The following is a 21465-nucleotide window of genomic DNA, read 5'->3' as shown; positions in this document are numbered from 1 at the left end:
TGCTTCCATCTCCACACCACCAGAGTCAGAAGCCCGGGGCTTTCTGCCCAGCTCCAAGCTGGTTAGGCTTCAGTCTCACCAATGCGGAGATAAAAGACAAAAAAGACCCTGCTTGAATGACTCTCATTTCCCTCTTCAAGAATATTAAAAATCTTACTCCAAAATACTAAATCTCCCCACCAAAGAACAGGTTTGAACGCTTGGACAAACATTAATGCCGTTAGGTAACAGATCATTTATGATTCAATCAAATTCTTCAGGGCACGATCTTTGCAAAGAAAACTTAACCCTACTCTTAAAATCTCCCCCCCCCGCTACTGATTTACAAATATGTTACCTCATCCAGAAATGAGGTAACTCAACTCCCAAAATGACTTCCTATTTTGAGACTTTTAAGCTACTAAATGTGTAAATTTATAGAACTGTACTGCTAAGTTGGGCAGATACTAGCCACATGTGACTGCTGAGTACTTAAAATGTGGTGAGTCTTAATTCAGATGTGCTATGCCTAAAACACACACTAAATATCGATGACGTAGTGTAATTAAAAGAATGTAAAATACCTTAACATTTTTATAAGCATTTATATTTTAAATGCTGAAACAACTACCATTTTGGAAATACTAGGTTAAAAATTACATCATTAAAATGAATTAAACCTGATTCTTTTTACTTTAACATGGTTACTAGAAAATCTAAAATTATATATGTAGGTCATGTTACTATTTCTATAAATTATTACTGACTTGTGAAATTTTAATACACAGATATTTTTAAAAACTTCATGGCAAAACAATGGACAATCCAATTCCTTAAGTTTTTACTTAGGCAGGTGAGGCCAACAGGCAAATTCAGAGGCAACCTCTGAGAAGCAAGGAATCCATTGTTTTCTCTTCTCTGCAAAGGAGAATCCGAGAAAGGCATTAAGCAGGAGACTAACAATGATCTCCATGCTTAGAAAAAAATGGAGTAAGGAAAGACCAGGCGATTGAGCCTTCAGAGAGGAGAGGTCTGAGGGTGATCATCATTCCTTCCTCCATCTGAACAGTCTTGGATTTGAAGTGGCAAGTGGGTCTCCTAAAAGTGAGCACTAGGCTCTTGGATATCTTTCCTTTGGGAGGAAACTCAACAGCAGGGGAATCCCCAGTACCTCCCCAGGAAGCTGGCAGGGCCCTCAGAGATCAGACCCACTAGTAAGTGACATGTATATCTGTCAGGAAAGAGAGCACTTAAAACTTCCAAAGCCTCAAAATGTCACTTTAAGAGAAACTGTACCCTGGTTATATCACATTACAGGGCATTTCAAACTTGTGGTAAGTTGAGGAAAAACTATAATTTGCAAGTCTTCTTGATTCTAAAATTATTCTCCATCAGTCATCTGCCATCTGTAGGCTCCTGTCTAGTGTTCCCTAACTCCAATTTCTGTTGCCCTTTTACTCATTTCCAAGTGGCCACCCCTTTCACCAGTCTTAATGGGACATCCCATTTTGCAGCTCCAATGGCCCAAACCCCAAATGATTTTGAATACATAAGCTTAAAACCTGAAAGTAAAACTCTGGGATCCTGAACATGACTCCATCATAGGTTATCCTGGGATCAGACACTAACATTGAAACACAGAACTCAGGCCCCAGAAGATACCTGAGAGAGTATTTACTGCGTGCTTCTCATTTTACACATGAGAAAACTGAAGCCCAGGAGGATAGGGGGATGGGAGTGGTGATCTGCAGAGACTTCCAGGCAGACAGGGATGAAGGTTAGGTCTCCGCTCTCCAAAGTGCTCTCTACTGGGCCGCCCTGGACACAGCTGCCTGGTGGGCAGCCACCACCTTTCACCACTAGCACACACCGAAGTGAACAGCAGCCCCTTCTAAACACTTTGGGGACAACAGTGCTCATTTTACTGATTAAGGAATAAACATTTCAGGATCATGCTGCAATATTTTTTTTAAAAAGAAAGGGAAAAAAACCCTAGAAAGGAAAGCAACATGCCTCTGGACTCTCAGATACTCCATCAATTGATGCTGCTTCGTGCAAACACTTCCATTCATGCTTCCAACTTCCACTCCCTTTCTCTGTATTTCTGTTGTTTGTAAACTGGATTTTAATCATTTAAATTTTTTTACTTTGCTTGTTCATCTTTACATTCCCAGTGCCAAGCTCAAATGAATAGACTCCTTTTTGTTAACATGTCCAAGCATAGATCTTAGAAAACCTGACCAGAAGTCTACAATCCTGGTTCTGCCACTCATTAAATGCATTACTCTGAGCAAGTTACCTAATTTCTCTGTGCTCAGTTCCCTCATCATCAAGAGAAGAGTAAAGACAGCACCTGCCTCTCAGAGTTGCAAGGGTTAATTGAAATAATGTACTTAGTGGGCATAAAACAGTGTTTGGCCAGAGCAAGGCATTATGTTTTTATTATTACACCCAAATAAAAAACAACAGGCACACCCTTGCTATTTAAAAAAAGAAAGAAAGAAAAACCAGCCACAAACCATTTTGCCTCCACACTGGTGACAAAATATCAGAAAAGAAACACATTAGCATAAGTAAGATTTTAGTTTTCTACATAAGCAAGAACCCCCTAAAGAGTGGCTCCGCATTACAATGAGGTGGGAACACAAGTTATGGAAGCTCCTTCTCTGGGATGGTTTTGCAAGCCAGGCACAGTTAATAAATTTACTCCCACCACTATCTTAGCATACACTTCCCAAAGATTCCTTCCACTGACCACTCCACAATATGACTGTGTGACAGTGGGAATCCCGATCATGCAAACTGTTCCTAGGAAATGTGGGGGTCGCTGTACTGACTGCAAAGACAGCAATCCCTGCTTTAAGTGCTAAAAAATCCAAGAGCATGTCATTCCTGGAGCTGATATTATTTCAGTATTACCTTTCTGGGAATTTGGAAAGAATGGGTCAGATTAACACTCATTAGGCCTAAAAACCATCACACAAAAGCTTTTCTTTTCTTTAATTTTGTTGTAGTTGTAGATGGACAGAATGCCTTTTTTTTTTTTTTTTTTAAATGTGGTGCTGAGGATCAAACCCAGGGCCTCACACATGCTAGGCAAGTGCTCTGCCACTGAGCCCACAGCCCCAGCCCTGCGAAAGCATTTCTAAGGAACAAACCCCTTGTCTGGGGAGAGGAAGGCTTCTGAATCCCCATTATGTGATCCTAAAAGTCTAGGAAATCTTAGGACTTAAAAATATGAATGGAATGAACTAATAATGAATAAGCAAATGAAAGGGATTCACCAAGAGCACAGTGTGAAGGCTCCTGGCTCTGAGTAAGTCAAATTCCTGCTTTTGTCACATGGAAATGTGTCTACATAAAGCTTACAGGAAGGAACTTCCTTCCTACACCTGCCAGTATTTTAAAACAAAGAAACTACTTATTCAATATCATGGATATAATTAATGAAGTTCTTCTAAAGTAGTTTATGCAAATACAAGAAAACCTATAAAGCAGAACAGTTTCCTAATTTAATCAAGTTACTTTAAAGTCTTACAGGATATTAACAACATAATCATCACCCATCAGGGTTGGTGTCTTCCTTCACTTAGTCTACTATTTCTAAAGCAAATAAAACTTTAGGGACAAAAAAGGTTCTCATTTCATTCTTCCCCTCTTTGGGAGAGAGGCTTTCCCAGAAATGGGCTGCCTTGTCCAATCAAAACCCAGGTGCTTTCTGGTCCACTCTACATTGGGCACATGCTCGGAAGTCTCAAGTAGTTATTTAGCTAGAGTGGCAGTGTGTTTATTGAAACACTAAAGAACTCAAGTTCCATTTTTAACACTTGATGATCCCAGAAAAACAAGAAAAACCCAAAAGATGTCTCTCAAAAGATACTTTTCAAACAATATTGGAGTACACCTTACATGTGAAAATTCAACTCCTCTCTAGTTTCTATTTTGTGTACATACCTCTCAACCCTCAAAATTCCCAAAAGACCTGCACTGAGTCCTTACCTGCCTAGGAAAGAAATCCAATGAAGTAGCCACATTAATAATCTAGAACCCAGCCATTTTTGTCTCTGAGGTCCCACCCTTTTCCTCTAAATGACTGGGCAATAACAATTAGAATAAATTATTTCCAGGAACTACTTTACAGAATTTGGAGTCAGAAATAGTTGTTCAAATGTAAGCACAATAACTAACATGTAGACATCGAGAGTATTCTGATTGTTCCTGTTAGTCATCCACAGCCCACAGCCATTTTTCAATGGGCTTGGCAGCAAGCCTGGATAGGAACAGCAAAGTTTCCCCCATGTACTTCCTGCATGGCTTACTGTCACAATGCAGGGGACAAGACCCACTTACACAGGTACCTGTTTAGCCTCTGGAATTTTATAATGTCATGTCCAAGTCGAAACATTTGACTTTACCAGCCTTGAACAAGCAGCCAGTGCTAAGGACAAACCCTAAATGTACACCTGGCAGAAGGAGAAACATTATTTCCAAACAGAGGAAACTTCTAATAGAATGTTTATAGAAAAAGTACAGCTTCTGGTTTGCATAAGCGCTTTAAGATATATTTACCAGTACATTCACTGTTGCATTGTTACTAACTGTAAAGAATTTGTAACAAATTGAATAATCACTAAATTGTGGTAGAGACATAAAATGGAATACTATATAGCCATTAAAAATAATAGCATAATCCACATACAGTGACAAAGAAAGATGTTCTTTATGTGTTCTGGAGAAAATTAATGCAGAAATCTATTGTACATTCTCAAACACACAAAAACAGCTATGCTTTCGTATGCATAAGAGAAAGTCTGGAAGTATAAAGAGCAAAGTATTAAGAATGGAGAAAAAGGTTAAAAGTGCTTCTCCCCACATATGAAAATTCAAGTGAGAGCCTTCTTATCTATTAATGCAAATATATTGGAATAAGAATATTTTGGGTTTGTGTTTTTAATGAATTCATATTTACTTGATTATAGAAAATTATGCTTTTATCAGTAGAGAAGTAGCAAATGAAGATGAAATAGAAGTAAATGAATGTGATGGGGAATATCATGGAATTTTATAAATAGATAAAATATTAGATATTATCTAATTGAGGTCTTTGATTTTGCAAATGAGAAAGTAGGCCTAGAGTGGTGGCATGTTTTGCTAGTTATACAGCTAGTTGGAGAAAGTGCTTGAAATAGTATTCAGCGTTAGCGAAATCCCAAGAATCTGGCAGTGACACCATAACAACTGAGAAGCTAACTTAAATCTGTACTGCTTACTGGTTGATACATGTGGTTCTGATATTAATAAAAAAATAAATAAAATAGCATACATAGTGATTATAATAAAATACAAAAAGCATATTGATTTCTAGCTGTTTGAGATAATAAAAGTGAAACAAAGCCTATAAAATCATTGGAAGACTTGGAAAGTCATTTTAAATAAAAAATCACATATAATTAAGCATCAAAAAAAAAAGTGCTTCTCCCCGCCACTTCTATCCTCTTTTCATTTCTCACTACATGCATTAAGTATTGCTCTCCTTTCCAAACTAGGTAATATTTTCTCCCAAAGGCTATTTTGTGTACATAACTAAAACAAGCAAAACTAGATTTCAAAATGCTACTTCCTGAATAAAGTATGTTACCTATATTTAAATGTCTCTTGGTATAACTCACTCAAATTATAGACTTGGTGATTCTTGCTAAGCACAGGGGCCACTGACATTATACATGAATAGAATTTCAATAAACAGATCTCAGGGCTGTGTCTGCAGTTTTAAAAGTCATCTTGAGAAACAAGCGGCATTCCCAGAAGCTTTCTGAATTCACATTTGCAGTGGGCAGCAGTAGATGCAGGTAAGGAACAGGGCTGCAGGCAGAGGCTCTGTTTACATACTCTGACTTCTCTTATCTGACACAAGTTCTTTCTATCTTTGTTCCCTGCTAGAAGAAGGGAAACAGCAGCGGGTAAAAAAGGTGTCTTGTATCTCTGTTTTCTTGCCTCTCCTTCACATCTCTGTGGGTGCACACAGCTGAAGGCTCCATACCACCAGAAGTTTCTGAACCCTGGAGACAGTTCCCACCAGGTGCAGTTTTGCCCTGCAAGGGAACAGGACCTCTCCATGGAACTGCCTGCAGTGAGATTTGACCTAAGAAGGAACTGAAACATAAGCACAGGAAAAAAAAAAAAAAAATGGGAGGGCGGGGTATTAGGGAGTGAATCCAGGGGTGCTTAAACACTGAGCCATATCCCTAGCTCTTTTTTGTATTTTATTTAGAGACAGGGTCTCACTGAGTTACTTAGGGCTTCCCTAAATTGCTGAGGCTGGCTTTGAATTCGCAATCCTCCTGCCTCAGCCTCCAGGTGAGTGCACTACCACGCCTGGCTAAACACAGCAATTTTTTTTTTTTTTTTTTTTTTTTTTTTTTAGCACTAGAAGGAGAAGCAAAATATTTTAAAAGTAACTTAAGTAATTAAAAACAAAATCACATGACATCTCTTTACATGTATTCAATCCTCTAGACAAACATTCCTCCACATCTGGAGAATCATTGAGAGAGAGATTTAAGACTATTCACAAGGGAACTGAAACCACACAACTTCCTCCAAGAAAGTCTAAGCTACACTGGCTGGGAGCTTTGAGCAGTTAAATCTACATAGCATGTAAGCAGTTCAGGCAACTCAATAGGTGAAAGAGCTTAGACCAGCAGGAAGGAATCCAAGATAACAAATAACATTTCCCAGCAACATATACCAGAGGGTGAAGAAAGAGAAACCTAAATCTCTAAGATGAAAATCTGCAGGGAAAAGACATACTTTATGATTTCCTCAGTTCAGATTAGCAACATAATTTTGAAGGCAATACAACAGAAGGCAGCCTCACCTGTTGCAGAGGAAAGCACTTTGGTTCAAATCAAGTTTGTTTTAGGAAAGTTTAAGTTCAGATTTTTACAGATGTTAATTGAAAATTAAGTAAACTAGTAACCACATACTTTATAGTAACAGCAACTGATCCTCTGTGTTTAAAAAAAAACACTATATAAAAGGAGTAAGTACTAGTTTAACAATCCCTTTAACAGATCATTTGAAAGGCTCAATTGTCCCCTTTGCAGTGCATGCTGGTGCTTTTTGCAGCTTGCTTAAAAAATTATGTGCCTTTATTGTACTAAAGAAATTCCGGGAGAGAAGCACAACCTACTCATTGATGATAACAACACAATCGTTTTTCACATTCCTCCCTTACAAAGTCCACCAAAGCACTTGACTTCATCCAAACTGCTAAGACTTAGCAAATGTTAAGAACAGAAACTTCTCTGTCAGTTGGCTCACAGTTTAGGTTCTTTTCTATTTTGTTTAAGCAAACCTGCTAAAAACAAGTGAGAAAGAGCACATGGAATTTCAACAGTTGTGTTTCTTTAGAACCCCCAATGGTACCTACCCTGTTTTCTCAAAAACATAAATAATGTAGAAAAGGTTTTAATTTTGCAAAGCAGACCTTTTCTAAACCCTACAGTTGGAATTAGAAAGCACCTCCCTGAGTTTACATTTGGAAGCAGCCAGGTAGGACATAATTTTGAACAATACATAACTGTTCTATACAAAGAAGCCTTCTGGAAACCACGTTTACCCACAAAATGTTAACATTTCTTTCTTTACAAAGAGGAATCAAAGTGGAGCCTAAATCCATCTAAAGAGAAAGAGAGAAGAGGTCCCAAGAAGCAAGCACAGCAAGTTTTAAACTTGAACAGAGGTAAGAGGTAGTAACCTCACATACACAGCACAGTTAAGAGACAGCAATGGTCTACACAAGACCTCTCACAAGCAAAGCCCCTCTTACCAGCACAGGGCCTGGGCTCTCTGCTTCCACCTCTCCTTGAGCAGCATCCTTGTACTGCAGGGGGGACTCGATCACCAGTTCTTTTTTGACACTTCTACTGTTTGTCCTGCATTTATCAGCCTGCATTCTCACGGAAAACACAAGTCAGAAAGCCTGCACCGAGGACAGCTGCGAGTCCCTGGCTGTGCACACATGCCAGTGGCCTGAGGAAGGAAAGGAAACTGGCTTCCCAGGCACGAGGGTCAGCAGCATCGGCTGGATCTGTGGAGCCTGCGGGGTGGGAAGGCATGACAGCAAAGGCCAGCCTCCAGGGGTGTTACTACTGCTCGGAAAATGGGAGGCTCCTGCTAGCTGGCCAAAGAAAAACAAACCCCAAACTGAACAATACACAGTGTACTGACTCTTCGATAAAGACCGGCCTTATTGTGTCTGTTCCACACGGTGTGGGCCAAATCAATCCGAATCCAAATAGTGCAGTGTTTAAAAGAAAACCAGTCACGTGAGATTCCTTCATAATTACTTCCAATCTCAAGCTTACAGAGCTTGGAAGCCAGCTAGGTCGTCTGGCAGTTCCAAAGCCTTATAGTTTCAGAATTCTTTCATTTGTGTTATGGCTAAACACCAACTGCTTGGCTGATGATCAAAGAAGGAACCAGCAAGGGTGTTCCCAGGAGGTACAGGAGTAGGAAGAGCTTCTCCCTGAACAACAGACTCCCAAATCTGACATAGCTACGGTTTACACATGCCAGAAAGATGACACTATGTTTAATAAATTCATGTTCTGTTCAGGAAAGCATGTACGTGATGATGGACACTTTCATTAAACAGAATATTCCTTTAAATATACCAACAAAGGTGCAGGAACCTGAGGGTAAATATGCCCAGTATTAGGTACTGAGAAGACCACAGAAAACATAGGGAGCTTGGGCCAGCTGGGAAGGCAGGGTGAAAAGACATCATCAATGACAAAAGAATACAATTAATAGGGACACACATAAAACCCAGAACAGTAGCTGAGTCATCATTCCATGGTTCAATGCTAATAGCATCCAAAATATGTCCTACCCAAAAGTCTGCTATTTTTATTATTTCACATATTGATGGTAATTTTTTTTTTTTTTTTTTGTACCAGGGATTGAACTCAGGACCCTTAACCACAGAGCCCCATCTACAACCCTTTTCTATTTTTTATTTAGAGATAGGGTCTTGCTAAGTTTCCTACAGCTGTCTTTGAATGTTCGATCCTCCAGCCTCAGCTACTGGGATTATAGGTGTGCACCACCACACCTGGCATGTAGATAGATTTTTTTTATAAAAATCATCTCCTAGGAAAAATTAAACACAGGTATTAAAGTATTTATTAAGAAGTTACATGGAAAATCAGCACTAATGATGAGATTCAGTATTACTCTGGGATATTCCTGGGACACTATGGAGCTTCTCCCATTTAATTTTGCTTTTTATTTCCTTGACAGGAGGAAGCATTTAGTAACAGTAGGCAACAGTAGTAGTGGCAAGGAAACAATGAATCTAGTTGTCATACAGCAACAATAGTTGCCTTAGATACCCTGCCCTGGAGGAAAGAAAGCAACTAGTAAGTATTTGAGATCAGGCAGAGGGTCCCACTTTCCAGGTAAAATAGCTGAGGCCAGGAAGACTCAGTGCAGTCTGTGCAGAAGCTGAGAAGCCACCCTGTGCCCACACAGCCTCTTCCTTCCCACCAGCACCGGCATTGGCTGTTTCCCTCCAACAGCCAAGCTTGATCACTTAAATAGCGGAGATCTTCTGAGTGTGGATATTAATTTTGTAACAAATCACAAGAGATTAATGAATCTCTTATAAAAATAGTAGTGGGCTGGGGCTGTAGCTCAGTGATAGAGCTCTTGCCTGGCAGGTGTGAGGCACTGGTTTTGATCCTCAGACACCACATAAAAATAAATTTTAAATATGTAAAGGTATTGTGTCCATCTAGAACTAAAAATATTTTTTAAAAAACAGTAGTGACTTTTATAACATTTTTTTTTAAATTACCCAATTTCTAACCCTTGGATAATCTTTAGTATTAATAGAAGCTCTCTAATCAATGCAATGTTTCAAAATGATGTGGTCTCTGAATTTTAAAAATCTACCTTTATAAAGTCACAAGAAGACAGAAAAAACAACAGAGTTTCAGTTACATATACACAGTTTGAAAGATCAGTTAAACCAAAATTCAGAGATGTTCTAAGAAAGGACGATGCCACAAACACAACACCCACTGGGTGGGCCTCAGTAGCGCTCGGCATGGCCAACAACTTCAAGACCTCCTCCAGGTGATTTAAAGGTCCCACATAGTCCAGTTCTTCCTCAAATACCTGTCGACATTAAGCTACCAGGATTTCGCACTTTGAGAAATGCTCTCCTATTTGTTGAGTCAAAACACCCTGGTATCTGTAAAAAATGGGAAGGAACTTAAAAAAGGTCATTTGACAAAGATGATTAGTGCTCACAGTGCCCAAGTCCTGTTCAAGCCCTGCATAGATGGCCATTTATTTGATCTTCACACCTCTTTGCAACAGCATCCGCATTTTACAGAAGAGGAAACTCATGCAGAGTTTACACACAGACAGAAGGCTGCATGACCAGCAGTGGGGACAGGGATCCAGTGTGCACACTGAAAATCATGGCATGATGCTGAGCCAGTATTTTATTCCAACTGTGCTAAACTACTAGAAAGCACAGTACCTACCGATTGCCAGCCAGCCAGAATTGATAACCACAGCATCTGGCTTCAATCCCCACAAACAGAATTTAGTGAAGGGGTTAAAAAGTCTTTAAATGGTCTTTAAGTGCCTGGTACATAGTAGGCATTCATTTAATGGTAACTCCCATTGTTGTTGTTGTCATTCCAACCTGAAGAAATTAACCTTGGTCTTAAATTCAGGATTCTGGCTGTCTGGTCTAATATGACAATTCTACCAATTGTGTTGCTGCAACACATTACCATATCAGCAACGAAAAATCAACCGTTCTTCCCTCTTTGCTACTTGATTATAAAAGATGTCTTCAAATATTCATCTAGAACCTCACTTGTTCACTCCATGAGCCAAACACCTTCTTCTTGATGATTTTCTGTGTTTTCAAAAATGTTCAACAATGACTCTACATTTCTTTTGTAATTAAGGAAAAACCTTTCAATTGGCTCTGAGCTTCTAAGCAGCCACGACAAAAAGGCAAACATCAGTTCCATAATTTATATTATCAAAAGGGGAAAACATGCCAATCTGTAAAGCACATAGTTTTTTAAAAGTTTCTCACAGGGAGATTTATGTAGAGGGGTCTGATTAATGTAGACAGGGTTCTCAACATGTTTGTAGGAAACATGGCAGTAAAATTCACACAGCCATTCTTACTCCATCTCGGAGCATTATACTTAAATCCCAGATGAAGGAAAGCAAATTTGAGAGCAAAGTTCTAGTCTGTCGCCTTCAAGAGGGCCCAACTTATGAAAAAAGGAAATTCTGAGGGCTAGAGGAACAGATCCTCTTGTCAACGTTCCTCTAAGTGACTTCTCAGGTCATCTGCAGCACTGGCAATCTATCTTGCTCATAAGACTGATCGCTGTACAAGTCTGACCGTCCCAGAGAGTCCTGCGTGGCACAGCATCCCACCTCAGACCCCGACCTCCGACTAGGATGTGGTTTCTCTGAGACTCATGAGATCAATATCTGAGGGCATGAGGATGACATCTGGTCAGCACAGCCACCAGAGGAAATGCCACTGTAGAAGAACAGGAAATATGCGGTCAAGTTTTCCTTAACAATCCTTCTAAGAACAAGGTATGTGTTGGGCCTCTGGATTCAAACTCTAATGTGACTGAACTCCTACTATCTTCTCGAGAGTTTTCACACAATAATTTATTCAACCCTTACAATACTAAACACAACCAGGAGCATGTATTAAGGGTACAAAGTTGTACTCTTACAACAGACCACAGTAAGCCCTGTGAGAAAACAGGAACACTTCAAAGCAGGGTGGAATAAATGCTTCTATACAAGGGTTTTAGTTCTCAAATTTTAATGTGCATACAAATTACCATATAGGCTGGGCACTCAAAACCATGAAAACTTTAGAGGAATTTAAGAAATTTTCCAAGGGCAATTTTTGACTCTAAGGAAACTAACTTTAGACCTTGCAATCCCATCTTTCTCTCCCTATGGTAGGAACTTCAGTCACACTCAGAGAAGCTGAAGCTTCCTACTCAAGTCCAGCACCCAGTTTTAATGCCCCTTCCTCAGGAAACCTCCCTTGATCCTACCAGCCAAGATAAATCAGCTCCTCCTCTGTTAACCTCTAGGCACTACTTGTACCTCTGTTAAGAAGTCTTTCAGAATCTACCTTTTATTGTATTTGTTCTTGTTAACTCTTCAGTGGTTCTGGAAATTCACTGAGAACAGGGACTGTATCCTATCCATCTTAGAGTCTCCACCATCTCAGAGACTGAAAGCACTCAAAATGCATTGCTGAATTGAATGCCATGTCAGTTTGGGGACACTGGTCACTTTTAGCCCTACAGTGAAAATACGTATTTGTAAAATATGCACACATCTTCATTTGTTAAAGGCCTGAATTAAAGCAGCAATTTTCAACTGCTCATAAATCAAAACTCAACTATTTACTAACAATTAAAATATTCCTTTCTTCCAGCTAAGGGCAAAAGAAAAAAACACACACATACACATATACATGTTTATATGTATTTTACATCTCTACTCCAAATGATCATTCCTTTTTTCTTGTTCTGGGTAACAAACTGTATATAAAAGTTTTTTAAAAACTGCAAAAGGGGCTGGGGATGTGGCTCAAGCCGTAGAGTGCTTGCCTGGCATGCGCAGGGCCCTGGGTTCTATCCTCAACACCACATAAAAATAAAAATAAAGATATTGTGTCCACCTAAAACTAAAAAATAAATATTTTTTAAAAAACTGCAAAAGGGAGCAAATGACTAAAGATTATCCACAGTGTATTGTTATTGGTCAGCCTGCTGGCCAAAGAAAAGAAAAGGTGTCAGGAAAATGATTTGCTCTGCTGAGAAAAACACAGTAGATAGAAGGGACAAGGAGCAGCCAAACAGAAGAACAGCACTGAGGGCAGATTCAGGGGGGAAGGCAGTAAGTACACAGTGAACTACAGCAGAGGAAGAGAAAGTCACAAAAGGACAGCACAGACACGGGGTAGGCAGAGATGAGAGGAGGAGAGTGAGTTCCTACCAAAAGTTGTGAGGGCCTATTAGGAGAGTTGTTAAATGAAGAACACATTCTGATATAAAATCTGAAGCTTACCTCAATTATCTTTATCATTAAAGATTTAATCAAATAAACACAAAGATTTAATCCACATTATCACCTACTCTATAGTGTTTTTTAGCCTGGAATACAAGGCTGAACTTGAGGGAAAGGTGGTCTCTGAGCCCTCTAAAATGACACACAAAATTTTGTGTTCCTGTGAATTCTCTGAGGAGAGGTCCACAGACTTCACCTAAACCTCAGAGAAGGCACCCATAGAGGAGGTTTGACTCACAGAATGAGGAACATGAGGTCTGCAGAGATGAGCTAGAAAGTCAACCACACTTCCGGTGACAGGTTCAAATTTTCAATAGTTTTCATGTTGGCAAGTTCAAACTCTATTTGAGTAGGGATAACAATAGCAATTTAAACAACCATTAGATGGTAATCAGCAGTGTCAATGTGTGCACAGTATAATTTGTTGCCTGAAGGCTAAGTCAGCAAATGAATGGATCATAGGAAACTAAAGACTGGTAGACAACTCAAGACCAATATTTTTCTCTCCAAAACAAGGCCAAAAATATAACCAATAAAAATTGTTATCTGGGCTGGGGTTGTGGCTCAGTGGCAGAGCACTTGCCTCGCACACTTGAAGCACTGGGTTTGATCCTCAGCACCACATAAAAATAAAATAAAACAAAGATATTATGTCCATCTATAACTAAAAAAAATTTTAAAAAATTGTTTTCTAAGAACTTTTAATGATATTGAGAAAATGTTTACCACATCATACACATGTAAGATTTAAAAAATAATAATCTGATTATTGATTACCTCTGGTATACAGGACTATTTGTGATTATTTTTCTCTAAAGTCTTCTATATTTTGCAAATTTTCTTCAAAAGCATTCACCACTTCTTTAGTCAGAAAATAAATTAATGAGTTGGATTATGAGATAACGGAATAGAGGAAGCTCACACTGGGATTCTGACCCCACTAAGCCACTCCACAGTTATGTGACATTATAAAAGTCACTTCACCTTTCTGAGCCCCATAAACTTCACCTATAAAAGGTAAAATGAAGGACTTACATCAAAAGATATTTCTAGCTCTATATATTTATAATAATAACTATTAAAACTTCCATTATTATTGATATTTGGGGGAAAAGAAACTATCCAAAGGAATGCTATAACGTGCTCGCCTGGCATGCGCGGGGCGCTGGGTTCGATTCTCAGCACCACATAAAATAAAGATGTTGTGTCCACCAAAAACTGAAAAATACATATTTCTCTCTCCTCTCTCTTTAAAAAAAAAAAAAAGACTAAGAGGTGGGTATATTTCTAAATATGTCAGGTTCTACTTCTAACAGAGCAGGGAGGAGCCAAGAGGCTAGCTGACATAAAAACTAAAGTGCATCTGTGAAGAAGGGTTGTAGGGGAGACAGGCTACCCTCCCCTTTACCCAGCTCTCAGGTAAGCTCACAGTGCTGGGACTGTGGGGGACACTGGGGGACTGGCCCTTAAGAAGTCCTTGTTTCTAGATGAGGAAACTTCCTTTAAAAACACTCAAGGTTTCCTAAGATGGGGAGAGTCAGGTTGACACTGGATGTGTCCCACTGCGTCCAGAAGGTTTTGCCTGCTGCTGAAGAATATTCAGGAGGCTTCTCCATATCGAGAGCCCCAACTGTAACACTATCCCCGACTTTCCCTACATTATTTTTCTGTAACCTCTGTCACCATCTAGCATTCTATATTCTATTTTTTTAATTTGCTTAATACTCCTGGGAAAAGCAGCTCTGTTAAGTCTGTAAAGGCAATTGCCCATTATGTCCAATGCCCTATCTCCAAGTCCTAAAGCAAAGTAGGTGCTTAAAAAACAAACAAACAAAAAAAAATGGTCAAATGAATTTACTGAAGGCTCAAGATCTCCTTGGTTGGGAAATAAGAGGACTCTTTTTTTTTCTTTTTTTTCCTCTTTTTCTTTGCAGTAATGGAAATTAGATCAGGGCCTCATGCATGCTAGGCAAGCACTCTACCACTGGGCTAAATCTCTGGACACCAAGATTTTTTCTGTAAACTATCAATGTATTTTGATCATGATAATACTAATTTGGCTAACAGAGTCAATCACTTATTTTAGAGACAGCTTTCTACAAAGCTAAGGAATATATAATGTGCATGGAATGTTTCTCCAAAATAAGCTCCCAGGACAGGTTACTGAAACCCAGCCTCAACCATGTTTGGAATTACATGCCACCCTTTGGCAGCTTTAAGCACTGGAAAAGGAGGGTGGGGGCTTTGTCCTGTACTATGTGCGCAGTAGGCAATGCCTAAATGTTTACTTACAGAACAAATGATAAAGCTTCATCACCTTGTTATAACTTATCAAAGACCCAAACCTCAGAGGAGTTCACATTAGCTTGAATTTTCTAATTTTATTCTATATCACAAATACTGAGGTTAAGGGTTACAGACATGTTCTTGATGGGAAAAAAATCAAAATTTTTTTTAAAAACACTCAAGGTTTCCTTCCTTTAAAAAGTGTATCATTCACATATAAATGGAAGACAAATGTTCATTATTTTACTCCTTCCCATGTCCACTTCCCAAGGTACCATAATGAAAAGCACAAATTACCAGTCTCTAAGTTTATTGGCTATGTAAAATCTCTATTTGTGTCTGTTAAATTTACCTAAGGCAAGTTCCATCGGGTGTTACAAGGGGCAAAGCTGGAAGACTGATTTATAAGTGACAGGAATGGAATAAGCTGGCAGGGGTCACATGATTCTGATTACTCCCAGGAGGCACAGGTCATGGCAATCAGCTATTGCATCGGAGGAGCAGAGAGGACAGGCCTCCAGGGGAACTCTGGGCACCTACTTCTGCACAAAGGAAAAGGGGGAAGGCTAAAGGGGAAAGTCCACTGCATGGAAACTTTGCATAAAGGACTGTAACATTTCCTTTAACACTTTTGGTTAAATTTAGCTTGCATTTAGAAGACAATGACTGTGGGCAGTAATACCAGTTCCCTAACAATAATTGGGAAGTCCCCTCATTTTAAAAGCATCTCCATAAGGAAATATCATCAGCAGCAAAGATGATGCATCTCTTCTCATTCTGTTGCCTAAAGGAGGGCCTGCCATTTCCTCCACACTCATTGTAACCGGTTTCCTGTAAGAGACTGCCCAGGAACAGAAATCAGAGCTGGTCTGAAGGGGCTCACATGCTGTTATTCCTGGGCAACATGTCCTGAGAAGTTATACTCCCTTGTATCCCAGAGCCTATAAAAATAGGTAAATACACTAAATGAATTTCTTCACTGATAGGCTGCAAATAAAGGTGACTGGAGTTGAACATATAAATGCAGCTTAAGGGGAAGGTGAGTTCAAGAAAGGTCATTATGCAAAGTTTCCCTTATGCAAAGTTTCCACGCAGTGGACTTTCCCCTTTAGCCTTCCCCCTTTTCCTTTGTGCAGAAGTAGGTGCCCAGAGTTCCCCTGGAGGCCTGTCCTCTCTGCTCCTCCGATGCAATAGCTGATTGCCATGACCTGTGCCTCCTGGGAATAATCAGAATCATATGACCCCTGCCAGCTTATTCCATTCCTGTCACTTAAAGCTTCCCTTCTGATAGCTGCCAAATCAAAACATACACTATATACCCTAGAAACCAATGATGATGATGAGGATGGTGGTGGTGGTGGTGGTGGTGGTGGTGGTGATGGTGATGATGGTGGTGATGGTGGTAATGGGGCTGCAACAATCTTTATTCATTTACTAAAGCTATTAACATTTCTAGATTATTTCAAAATTCCTTGGAGTTCAGATTTTAAATGTTGTCTTGCCACAAAGAAATATTAATAGAAATATGAGGTGATGGATATGCTAATTATTTTTTTTTTGGTCATTCCACAATATAAACATGTATCAAAACATCACATTGGAGCTGGGGTTGTGGCTCAGCGGCAGAGTGCTCACCTAGCACGTGCGAGGCCCTGGGTTCGATCCTCAGCACCACATAAAAATAAATAAATACAATGAAGGTATTGTGTTCAACTACAACTAAAAAATAAATTTAAAAAAAATTTTTTAAAAATCACATTGGACCCCATAAATAAATAAATATATATATATATATATATTATTTGTCGTTTGAAATAAATGTTTAAAAAACTAATACATACAACAGAATGAGCTTCATCTTTCCCCCCTTAATAGGAGGTGGGGGTATTCAGGAAAAGTATGATTAAAAAAGAAAGTGAGGTGATTATCAAACTCTGTAAAATCAGCGGATTATAACTATTCCATTGGTCTTTCCACATGAAGGACCATGTCTTAAAGCCTTTCTATTATTTCAAAAGTAGCAAGTTAAATACAAAATAAATGGGGCTTCTACTGTTACATAAGGCCTTGAGGAACTCTCTAGACAAATGCTTTCATTTATGTTCTAGCAAGACCTAAAGCAGGAAATCAGTCAATACTTATTATTTTTACTATAACCATAGAAGAGATGAGTAAAGACAACATTTACCAAGCCCCAGGCATTTGACACACATTCTCATTTAATTCAATTTAACCCTTGCAATATAACACTAGGTGTTATTGTTTACAGAAACTGGTACTTATATAAATTAAATAGCTTACCCTAAGTTCATTATGTTTCAGAATTAACCTTAAACTTGGTAGTTAAACAGATGTGAATATTTTAAGTTCAGGATCAAATACAATCTTTTCTCCCTTCTAAGCATACTTTACCTTAAGGGAGCCATAAGGAATATTGGCAAGTTTTCTAGGGCCTGAAAATATGAGGAGATAACAGGATATAATAACTGAAATTGAATGCTAATAATGATAGAAAAATAAGTCATTTGTTCCATATTTCATTCTACTTTTCTGTATTTTAAAAACATTCCTTAATAAGCATGAATTACTTTAAACACATTTTTTTTTTAAATTTCAAAGCCATTTATATCATTTGGGAAATACCTGAAAATAATGCATGAAAGTAGCTAATGCTTACATGGTGCTTCCTCTAGGGCTGGGTGAGCAATGTACTCACTTAAGGAACAAAATTTATAAGAACATTAAAAAATTCAGCAATCAAAATAATAATGCTTTAATTGATTTCTAAGTAAAATATCAAAATTAGCATTCACAAAAGCCACGATGACAAATCAAACTTGAGATAAAGTAGGAGAGGTGTGACTAGATGTTTTCCTTTTGCTCAGGTCCCACTAGGGCTTGCTGTCTGTCAGGTGAGGGGTAAGCATTCTATTCCTCCAAGGACCCGGAAATAAGTGTTTTATTTTACAAATGATAATTCTGATGCACAGAAGATAAAGAACTAGTTGACCCAGTCAAGAGCTCTTATATGACAAAATCATTCTAAACATATTATTGAGAGGTAATTTTTACTTTCCTTGGCCATGAAGATAAAATCAACCAATCTTTGAAGCTACAAATGACCAGCTCCTACAACTTGAAAAACTTAAAACTAAAACTCAACATAAGCGCTTCTCCCTTAGAAGGAATGTAATATCTCTGGGACAATCTGGGCAAATAACTCAAACCCCACTCTATTGAAACCTTTTTATTTTCTGTTCCACAGACAGGTGAACTTCCTAATGGCTGAAGTAGGGAATGCTATAAGGGAAAGGGGTCTTGAGGAGTAACAGCAGAAAGACCTTCCTTTTCAGCTAACTTCTCAAAAGAAGAAAGGAAGAACAAGACAGTACATCAGGGGTCCAGCTCCCTGGGCAGGACACTTCTCCAAATGCCCAGCTACTCATATACATCACTGGCAGGGTCAGCCCGTCACCCACAGCCTCAGGGGAGAGGAGGCTGGACTGTGGGCAGTCTTCCCTGGATCTCCACAGCACTCCCTACACCAAGGACACTGCATGTGTTGCCTCCTCATGCCTCACCTTCCTGTCTCCAGAAATGCTGTCAATCTGGAATATTCCCCTGTCTCTCTCTTCAGATGCCTGCTCACCTCTGAAGGCTCAGCTTGAAGGCTTTTCTTCACAAGGCCCCAGGAATGCTCAGTCCTGAAGAATGTCTTCCTGCTGTGTAGTTCAGTTGAAATGAGGTCAGGCAAGATCCTGTCCTAAAGAGGTGTCAAGCCCAACTGTGCAGCTAGTCATTGCAAGAGATTTAAAATAATAATAATGACATAGATTTCAAGATCCCACCTGGACCTTCTGAAGTGGAATCTTGAATTGAGGCCCATTTTTTCATAGCTCCCCAAAACGTAGGAGAGAAGAAATTTAAAAATAAGTAGAAAGGAAATAAAAGAAGGATAAGGAAATAGAATTTTAATTTAAAGCTTCACATCCCTTTCCAGAACTCTTACTCCCCAGCCAAATTCTCTCCCAGGCCTGTCATTCCCAAATTCCTGGGAAATCTATATATCTTAAAGTTACTGCCAATTTACCCTCTTACAAAAATTACCATGTGCACTATTAATTAGCACCAATAAAAAGATTAATCAAAAAATGATGCAATATTTTAAGAAACTTATAATATAGGAGATGTTCCAAAATCACCTATTGGTCAGATCATGGAGAACACATCATCCTAAGGATCCTGAGAATAACCAGACTACCAAAAACTGTCCTGTGATCAACAGACTGGTGTCATCTCCACATAGCTCACTATACCCACACCTCACCAAGTTTCCTTTAAAGAGGAGTCTGGAACCCCAAAAGCATGTCTCCCACTCAAGATAGGCAGCATTCTCCCTTAAATATGTATCCCTTGCTTTACCTCAAAAAGCATGTCTCTTTAGAGATAGCCCAGATCCTCCCTTAAATATGTATCTGTTTTCTTAAATGTATCTCTGCGTGACTGGCACATGCTGAAAATCTTCTGTCACCTACACTAAAGACACCACCTGTCCTGAGTGGAACCCATTCCTTCCCCAGAAACTCCTTGGACTGCTTCTAGGGACACCCAGGTGACAAGTATGATGCAGGCTTTTACTACCCTATGTTTCAGAACCACTGATCTTAAGATAACTTATGGTTTAAAAAAAAAAAAAAATACCCACACCACAGATCCTGAGTTCCCAGCAATATCTCTGCACAGGTCTAACACAAATGGTGGTATTTGGCTGAAAATGGGCAGACTGGGCTGGAGATTAAAGCCAGAAGTTTAATCTCCTCCCCAGGATGGATCACACATCTTAGCCTGCTTATTTAAATGTCATAGAAGATTTCTACTCACTCATGAGTGATCATTTTCTATTCAGCAAACCTCTCTGGAAAGAAGAGAACTTTGTGGAGGTTTCTTCTGCCCAAATCACCAATCTCCCACCTCCCCATTATTCCACCATCCCCAAGATAAAACACTTTTCGTTTTCAACCTATAATAAAGGACCTACAGAACAGTACAAGCATCACACATCCCTCACATATTTTCAATGGTGTGATCACATAGGAAATACCTGTTTAGCAGTATACTTTTCGTAAGAGGGTCTAGAGCAAAACCAACCCTCGCATTTTGTTGTCTGCAATCCTGTCACAAATACCTTTCTTGCAAGGTATTTGTGAGTTACAAGCTTTCAGTCAAGTTCAAATTTATGACCAATCCTGACTAAAAGCAATGAAGCAATCTATTTGGAGAAAAGCTAAGGATTTCCTTTCTCCCCACCATAAGAGGAATAAAATGCCAAAGTCACATCCTCCATATGCATCCTCCTTCATTCATTGCAATTAGGTCTGTAATGAAAAAATAAATGTACCATCCGATGTTACAAGCTTAATGTACTATTATTTTCCTTTCAACAGAATCTGTTACTCAGATTTTATCCATATAAAATCCATATAACTTTATGTTTTATCCATATAACTTTAATGAACTTGTCTGTTCCCTGGCATCACACTCAAAAACAAGATAGTAAAATAAAAACTTTTAAATAAGTTTTATTTGGCAGCATTTTAAAACTGAGATAATGTTAAAACAACATTTTCCCCAGCATTTCATTATGAAATAACTGCAGCATCACTACCATAGGTAGTCATTGGAGGGGGGGACCAAAAATTTTAGCCAATCAGGCACCCCCAAGCTAATGTACCACCCCCCAGGTTGCCTCTTATCTCTGTGACACATGTCCACAAAAAGAAAAAAACATCATCTGATCAAGCTCTTTTCCAAACTCTGCAGTTCAATGACACACGTTAGTCCCAATGTTAATAGGGCTCATTTTATCCTCCGCCATGACAATAATTTTGCCATATTCTGTAAAACCAACACTATTACAAAATAGAATCCTTATGAATTTTCACCAAAGTAATCTAAGAACTAAAATGAATGCTCTCCTGTATTTAATGATTAATTCATTCATGTTTTCAACACTTGATGCTCAAATCAGTCAGCAAGCATTCCTTAACC

The 21465-nt window shown here is 38.9% G+C and overlaps 1 protein-coding gene across 27 annotated transcripts in view; it reads right to left on the bottom strand.

Moving 5' to 3' along the window:
* Positions 1–21465, bottom strand: part of Dock9 (dedicator of cytokinesis 9) — a 281271-nt gene that overhangs the window by 166094 nt on the left and 93712 nt on the right. For 2 of the 27 annotated variants that reach the window (XM_048800696.1, XM_048800698.1), the window contains exon 1: positions 7811–8290. The exons of 19 other annotated variants lie outside the window; for them this stretch is intronic. In XM_048800696.1, coding sequence (XP_048656653.1) covers positions 7811–7936 — 126 coding nt within the window. In that variant the 5' untranslated portion in view covers positions 7937–8290. Of the gene's footprint in view, positions 1–7810; positions 8291–21465 lie in introns of those variants that run through there. 6 more of the 27 variants (XM_048800703.1, XM_015484134.2, XM_048800705.1 and 3 more) reach the window with 6 other exon arrangements.

Source organism: Marmota marmota, unplaced genomic scaffold (genome assembly GCF_001458135.2).
Source record: "Marmota marmota marmota unplaced genomic scaffold, marMar, whole genome shotgun sequence".
Lineage (NCBI taxonomy): Eukaryota > Metazoa > Chordata > Mammalia > Rodentia > Sciuridae > Marmota > Marmota marmota.
Note: the sequence above shows the minus strand (reverse complement) of the source record. Positions and strands in the feature narration are given on the sequence as shown.